The sequence below is a fragment of the Euprymna scolopes genome, chromosome 11 (assembly GCF_053919585.1).
Source record: "Euprymna scolopes isolate OS-2025 chromosome 11, ASM5391958v1, whole genome shotgun sequence".
Lineage (NCBI taxonomy): Eukaryota > Metazoa > Mollusca > Cephalopoda > Sepiida > Sepiolidae > Euprymna > Euprymna scolopes.
In genome coordinates, this window is record NC_136492.1 from 5,501,253 (window position 1) to 5,509,998 (window position 8,746).

Below are 8,746 nucleotides of genomic sequence, written 5' to 3' on the forward strand. Positions count from 1 at the left end.
TTGTCCAATTTCTACTGTACACTCTTTGGACCCCCCCCCATCCTCGAGTGGCCTCTTGGCCTTTATAAGTGGTGATGCCTATGTGGGGGAAAAAAAAAAAAAGTTGATGCGCTAAAGAGTAAAGTTACAGAGGAACTTCATTACAGTATCAAGTGAATATGGGTTGGAGAAAGGGAATAATCTCTTTAGGCCATGGCCTTTCGAAAGTAAATGCTTCTCATCAGAAGAGGAGCAAAATGCCAGCATTATACCAGGATAATGGTAAAAAGATAACACAGACTTTAAAAACATTCAGCTTAGAAATGAAAAAGAAATTTTAGGTGGGGGGATAGGAATATTATGGAGACGGGAGAGAAAAGAGCATGAAAAACAAAAAGCAATTACGGGTTTCAGCATTAAATAACCTGACAAGAATTGATATGCCATAAAACAAAACAACCAAACCAAACACTATAATTAAATATTTGAACGTGTAAAGAACTTGAAGCATAAAATCTTTTCCCAAAATTACGAGGTTTCAGCATCAAATAACCTGAAAAGGTTTGATAGGCCGTAAAACAAAACAAGAAAACTTGAGTTTGTCAGATTATGTGTATGAATTGTTTGTTTATTTCCAGTGTCCTCCAACTCGTAAAATGTTAGTGACGGCTCTCAGCGAAGGTTCTGCCACTCATCAAGATAAAGAAAGAGTAGGAACAAAAAAAAGAAGTGTAAGAATACCAACAGGTAACGTTTTCATTCGTCTTTTAAAGACGCAAATTATCTTTAAACTTTTTTTTATGTTTTCAATTTGTTTATCGAGAAGAATTGAAAAATTATCCAAAATAAATCCTTTAATTGTTCCTTGATCTTCATCTATATAATTATAAAACTCTGTGGATCATGTGCCCTTGCTTGGAATTTGTCTTCAAGGATCAGGCAATTCCATCTTTTAAAAAAGGGATGACAGGTGAAGCCATATTTTTTTATTTTTTTTATTACATTTTCACCCCAAACAAGGGATTTGGGCAGCAAGATGTCGGTTCACGTTACACTTTATCTATAATATAAAAGCAAAAATGTGTTTGTGTGTGCATATTTTGTATATGTCCGGCACAGACTTTTGGAGAGGGGGGCGCTAGGCAGTTACTGAGAACCTTTTATATGCCACCTAGATAATAATATCTATGATTTACGAAACAAGCTCACTTTTATCTTCCATTTCAATGTGGGGGGGAAACCCCTTATATCAGACAATTGCTATTCATTTTGACACTTCCCTATTATGGGAAGGTTTTCTCCAGCATCTTGGGGAGAAACGCAGACACTAGCTTACAGCCAAAGTTAAGTTTCACCATATGGTGTGATGTTTGATCTCATTAAATTCACGCACATGTCACTTAAGTTTTTATTCACTAAATTAAAACTCCTTTCGTCTTTTTTTTTCACCTTTGCGTCAAGACTTTAGGTTCGAGCCTACCTTTCTACCAAAATTTTTTTTTTTCTTTTACACCTCCAAAACACCCAGGCAGCGCAGGGCATACCTGCTAGTCTATTATATAAAAGTGAAAATTTGTGTGTGTGGTTTTTTTGTATGTCCGACAAAGGCTTTTTTCGGGAGGGGGGGGCACTTATTCTTACAACTTTTTATATACTACCTAGATTATAATATCTCCAATTTACGAAAGGAGGTCATGTCTATCTTTTATTTGAGTGACTTTTACACACTATTTTTTACTCTCTGCATATTTGTTTGGCTTTTCCATATATATAAGTGAAACTGAATTCATAACAAACGTCCAGAAAGCAATGAGCTTCGATCAATGCAGGGAAAACCCCTCATATCAGACAATTGCTATTCATTAATGGGGAGCTGGTTTTCCCCAACATCTTGGGAAACAAACAAATGCGCAGAAACTGGCTTGCAGCCAAAGTTAAGTGCGGGATTTTATTCCTCTATGGCGTGATGTTTGACCTCATTAAATTTTCACACCTGTGTGAACTCATTCACTTAAATTTTTAATCGTTTAATTTTATTCTGCTGCCCTCGTAGCATCACGGTAAGTTACCAGGCAATCACTTTCTTTTCTGCCTCCACCTCAAGGCTTCGGTTTTGAGCCTACCTGCCTACCGAAACTTTTCTTTTCCTACACACACACCGACAAACACGCGGGCAACGCCAGGCACCCCCGCTGACTCTGCAAAAGATGCCTGGGCAGCCTTGTCGGCATTCCCTGATAGAAGCATCTTAGACAATTAGCAATAAACTAACCCCTTCTAAACAACACCTGAGACGAGTTTATCCTCAAAGAAGAAATTTTCTAAATTTTAGATATTATACGAGGAGCGTGCAATAAGTAATGTCCCTGACCCACTTCCCATAAGAGTAGAGCAACAAAACTTGGCACAGTTATTAGTCTTTCTCTATATAGGAATCACCCAGAGTTATGCATTTCTCCCATCGTTTGATGCAGCTCTGAAGACCGTTTTTGTAAAACACCCCAGGTTGATCCTCCGACCACGACGTGACTTCAGAAATCAAGGCTGCATCATCTGAGAAACGCTTTCCTTTCAAAAACAACTTCATGGCTGGGAAGAAGTAAAAGTCAGAGGGTGCAAGGTCAGGAGAGTAGGGAGGATGGGGAAGGATTTCATAACCACACGCCCGAGCATCTGATCTGGCGACATGCGAGTTGTGGACCGGAGCATTGTCCTGCAGGAGGGTACCTTTGCTGATCTTGCCCCGCCTCTTGATTTTGATAGCTTCCCTTAATTTCCTCAAAAGTGAAGCATAATAGGCTCCTGTAATTGTGGTACCCTTTGCCAGGAAATCTGTCATCACTACTCTGTCCTGGTCCCAGAAGATTGTGAGCATGACCTTGCTAGCGGAGGGCTTCACCCTTGCCTTCTTTGGAGGTGGTGAATCTAAGTGCTTCCACTGCATTGACTGAGCTTTGGTCTCTGGATCATAGTGATGGACCCAGGTTTCATCCTGTGTAATCAGTCTTTTGAAAAACTTTGACTCATCTTCTTGGCATATCTCCAAATTCATCCTCGAGCACTAGACGCGTTCTCGCTTCTGGAATGGTGTGAGCAACCTGAGAATCCATGTGGCAGACAACATGCATATGCAAATGGTCATGAATGATAGTTTCCACAGACCCTTTACTAATCTTGACATCTTGGGCTATTTGGCGAATAGTAATGCGCCGATCTTCTAAAATGGTAGCTTCAACTTGACAGGCAGATGCCTCATCAATGGCAGAAGGGGGGGGGCCCAGGTCTGGGAGCTGTTTCCACAAACTTCCGGCCATGTTTGAATTCACGATGCCAGCATTTTACAAGGTCATGTGATGGGACATTATCACCATAAGTTTCTTTCATTTCATCAAAAGTCTCCTGTGGTGTGCGTCCTTTCGAATACAAAAACCGCATCACTGCTCGACATTCAACAGGCTCCATTTCACACCTGACTTAGTTCAAACACCTGTAAAACAGAAACCACAATTAGTTCAGAGCTGTAATTTGCCACATAACCCGTAGAGATATAAATCATTGCAGATGCAAAATTTCAGCTAGATTAGACAACTGGAAGTGGGTCAGGGGTATTACTTATTGCACACCCCTCGTACATCAGGGGCAATGCTAATCAGGAAAATACAAACATTATGAGTCTTTGGTTAGTCGTTTAGAATTTTTAGCCGAACATAAAAACACACACACACACACACACACACACACAGACGTTTGCCCTTTGTATTATACACTAGCAAGAACATCCTTCATATTACAACTTGGGAGAGAGGGTTCGGTTTTTAGGAGGGCGCCGTTTGTAAAATTAAAATTCTGAATAGAATACTCAGTACCATTTTCAATGCACTTTTGGGGGGGGGGGTCGCTTTCTTAGTCTCATACTGTGAATATCTGCAACAGAGACATGAAACTTGCAGGTCATGAATGCATAAGTTCAGTCATCATAACAATGTAATTTGCGATGCCCTCTTATCCATTCAGATGTAATAATAAAAAAAATAGGAGGCATTATTTTTGGAACATTGCTCATATTATGGCGTGGGAGAGAAGGTTCAGTGTTGAGGAGGGCGCCGTTTGTAAAGTCAAAATTGTGGATAGACGTGTTTCTATCTATGACTAGTATGATTGTTGTGTTTGACGTCTCGTTTATTTTTGTAAATTTGTATATTCCTGGCCGCCTGCTGATCTAAAACATCAGGCAGGTGGCACATTTTTTTGTAAATACCGATGTAGGGGAATAAATAAGAGCACCGGATTACCGGTGTAGGGTAAGGAGTGAGGTCCCTTGAGAAAAGTAGAGGAGAGTCCGTACACATGAGGCACGGACGCAAAAAGTTCTTCTCCTAAAAGACAATGTTGGACAGGCAGAGTACAACTCTAGAATACAGTCCTCACTCCTCCCGTAAACCCCACTATTGAAGTGAGTAATCTTTTTACCTTAATGTTCTGAATTGCAGTGTTGTCATGTTTTCTTGTCGTTTATACTTGTTGTACGTTTAGTAATTATTAAAGATTGTCCTGAAAATTCCTTCTGCTATTTTAAACCATCATCATTTTTATCATATAATTATATGTTTTCTTTCATACTCTCTTCTTACTTGTGGAGATTATTACGTCCCCTTTAATTCCATTGTGTGTTTATTTAAAATTATAGGCCTTTAATAAAATAAAAACCAGCTACATTTGTTTTAATCACCTTACTTTGATGGATTTTTTTCAATTCACTTAACCTCTATTGAAGTGAGTAATCTTTTTACCTTAATGTTCTGAATTGTAGTGTTGTCATGTTTTCATGTTTGTTAATAAATTCTTGTCGTTTATACTTGTTGTACGTTTAGTAATTATTAAAGCTGGTCGGTAGTTTTGGGACTTGGAAGAACCTAAACCCGTACCAACACCGACTCTGGAAATGGTGTCCTAAACCTTTTATGACCTGGTTAAACTAATCCGTTCAGTCGTAAATAAATGAATATAGGGGCACGAATAAAAATGGGAATTGATTCAAACACGCCTTGTACGTATTATTAGTTCAATATTTTTATTGAAATATGCATTTTTAAAGAAATAATCGTATCATTACCCGTTAAACTAACTAAAATTAACAATAAATATTTTTTAATCATCTACATCATAATTCCAGGTGATAAAGAGTTAAGGGGTAGGTGGGGTTTGGTTTTCGTTTAAATCCATAATTGTTTTTTTGTTTTTCTTCTAGGTGCCAAAAGCTTACCTAACGTTACCGAAGCAGAAAGTACAACCACCAAGACAGCTCAGGAAAAAATCCCAGACTATTCGCTTCAAGGACGTAATGTCGATACGAGTGTAAGCGGATGGTGGAGGGAACAGTGTACCGTGTCCAGTGACTCTGATTCAGATTAGATCCATATTTACCTGCGTTCACGGGATTAAATGCACTGGTCAGTTTTTTTGGGGGGGGCGTGGGGTCAGTTTCTTTTTTATGGGGGGGTGGTCAGTTTTTTTTTTGGAGGGGGGGGTCAGTTTTTTGGGGGGCGTGGGGTCAGTTTACCCTGATGCTGTAGTCATCTTCCATTGTGGTCAGTGTTTGAGGAAATTGGCACCGAAAGATTCACAAATTGCCAAATTTAACTAAGCAAGGAGTGATGCTGTTGTTGCTGCCAATGCCCTTATGTAGTCGTCATGTATGTGTGTGTGTAACTGCGTGTGTATGTGCTCTTTTCCCTAACCCGCATCCCAACCCTAAACGACATCCCATCTTCAAAATTCCACCTCTTTTTGCCAGTTGCACATTTCTCCACGACATTTAAAAAAAAAAAAAAACTTTTTAAACATACGCACACACAAGAAAAAAAAAATGTACGCATACGCAAAAAATTTTTTTTTAAACCTGTGCATACACAATAAAAAAACGCATGTACACAAAAAAAAAATTTTTTAAATGCACACACACACACAAAAAGAACGCACGCACACACACAAAAAGAACGCACGCACACACGAAAAAGAAAAAAATGCATGCACACAGAAAAAACGTGTGCACACAAAAAATAAAGAAAAAATGTATACAAAAAAATTTTTAAAACACATGCACACACAAAAAATATTTTAAAAACATATGTACACACACACAAAAAAAATGCATGCACACACAAAAAAATTTTTTTAAACGCATGTGCACACAAAAAATTTAAAAAAAACACATGCACTCACAAAATTATTTCAAAAATCCATGCACACACAAAAAAGTTTTTAAAACACGTAAATATAATTTTGAAAAATGCATACACACAATAAAAGAAAAAAAGAATGCACACACATATACAAAATAATTGAAAAAAAAAAACGCACTTATATACAAAATTTTTTTTTAAAAACGCATGCACACACAAAAGAAAGAAATAAAACACGTGCACAAAAAAAAAATGTTTTTTAACGTATTATGCACACATGGATCTATACTGTTTACACAGCTTAAAAAAAAAAAAAAAAAAAGACGGAAAATATGAATCATGTTTAAGTTTTCTGAATTCTTTTTTCTAACTTATACAAAACAAACAAACCCCCCAAAACAAAAGACCAATATTTTTATAATTTTTGTAAGGAAATTTTATTTGGGAAAAAAAAAAAAGCAAAAAAAAAAATAGGAAGCTTTTTTAATTGAGAAGACTAATTCTGACCCTAAGACCCTCCTCTCTTTCAAGTACGACTTCTGTTGGTACGATTGTTATTTAATATTTAATTATATTGATCCGTTGTTATCATTAATATGCATAATCCATTATTTATTATTATTAAAACGTTGAGTGACTATTCTTCACGCTAGTGCAAACGTTGTAGCATTTATAGCGAGTGTACGTCACCGGTGAGAGATGTTTTGTGAGTGGGGCTCTTCTGCACACTGTTAGCGTTTAGAGACGGTAAACGAGCACTGGCTGCTTGATATTTACAATATTTTTCTTTCCCTTTCTCATCATCCCTTCTCTCTTTCTTTCTTTATCTCTTTCTCTCTTCAAGTACCTGACATTTTCACTGCTAGTTGTAGAGAAAACAAGCACTGGCTGCTTAATCTTCTCTTTCTTACAAACCCTCTCTCTCCCTTGCACTCATTGTCTTTCTCTCATCCCTCTCTTTGTCTCTCACTCTCTCTCTCTCTTTCGTTTTCACACTCTCTCCTTTTCTATCTTTCCCTCCTTCTCTTTCACCTCTACTTCTCTCTCTCTCTCTCCTCTCTCTCTCTCTCTCTTTCTTTCTCTTTCATCCCTTTTTCTCTCTCTCTTTTACCCTCTCTCTTTCTCCCTCTATTTCTCTCTTACCCTCTTTCTCTCTCTCTCTTACCCTCTCTCTTTCTCCTTCTATTTCTCTCTCACTCTCTTTCTCTAAAGAAAAACAAAAGAAATCTTTCTTTTTCTCTTTCTCTTTCATACTCTCTTTTTCTCACTCACCCCTCCTTCTCTCCCATCCCTCTTTATCTCTATGTCATCCCCCTCTCTTTCTCGCTCACTCACTCACTCTCTTTCTCTCTCACCCTTTCACCACATTTTTTTCTCCTCCTCCCATATTACTAGCGAATGATAGTCCTGTAGAGGGGGCCCTGCCCTCAAACACTGTGATACGTACGCATAGTATAACATCCACAACTAGTTCATCTCTCTTCGTACACGCGACATGTATTTTTATCCGTGGTTCTTTTCAAAACCAAAGTCAACTTTTTTTTTTGTTAATATTCCTTCAACTCCTCAACTTCTTACAAGGTTTCAAATCACTTCTCTCCTCCGTAACACGTCACAAAATATACAGACCAAATATTCGATCCAATATGTGTGTGTGTGCGCACACACACACACATATACATACAAACATATATATGTGTGTGTGTGTATGTGTGTGTGCGCACGCACACACACATATACATACATATATATGTGTGTGTGTGTGTGCACACACACATACATACATACATATATATATATATATATATATATATATATTTTTCATGAAAGTATTATCACTGATCGCTTTATGAAGGAAACATTTAAAAAACTGATGAACAATATATCTGAAATAACAACAAACAGTTAAAGAATCATATATATATATATATATAGAGAGAGAGAGAGATAGACAGACAGAGTATCAAAAAGTGAGTACACCCCTCACATTTCTGCAGATATCTAATTATATTTCTTCATGGGACAACACTGACAAAATGATAATTCGACACAATGAAAAGTAGTTTGTGTGCAGCTTATATGACACTTAATTTAGTTTCCCTCAAAATAATTCAAAATATAACCATTTAAAGCTAAACTCCTGGCAACAAAAGTGAGTCCACCCCTAAGAAACTACACCTCTAATTGTCCAAATTGAGTACTGCTTGTCATTTTCCCTCCAAAATGTCATCTGACTCATTAGTGTTACTAAGCCCATGTATGCATAGGGAGCAGGTGTGTTCAAATTTGTAGCGCAGCTCTCACGGTCTCTCATACTGGTCACTGAATGTTCCATTATGGCACCACATGGCAAAGAACTTTCTGAGGATCTTAAAAGACGTATTGTTGGGCTACAAGAAGATTGCCAATACTCTGAAACTGAGCTGCAGCACAGTAGCTAAGATCGTCCAGCATTTTAAAAGAGAAGTGTTCACTCAGAACACGCCTTGGGTAAGTCGTGCAAGGAGCTGAACACACACATACTGAGCCTCACATCCAAATGTTTTCTTTGAAAGATCAGCGTAGAAGTGTTGTCAACATTGCTG

At 37.8% G+C, this 8,746-nt stretch overlaps 1 protein-coding gene across 2 annotated transcripts in view; it reads left to right on the forward strand.

The window, feature by feature from the left end:
- The window catches only part of LOC145287748 (sodium leak channel NALCN-like), a 275,430-nt gene extending 268,986 nt beyond the window's left edge, over window positions 1-6,444 (forward strand). For both annotated transcript variants that reach the window (XM_080135514.1, XM_080135515.1), the window contains exons 39-40: window positions 618-726; window positions 5,228-6,444. In XM_080135514.1, coding sequence (XP_079991640.1) covers window positions 618-726; window positions 5,228-5,391 — 273 coding nt within the window. In that variant the 3' untranslated portion in view covers window positions 5,392-6,444. The remainder of the gene's footprint in view (window positions 1-617; window positions 727-5,227) is intronic.
- The last annotated feature ends 2,302 nt before the right edge of the window (window positions 6,445-8,746 follow it).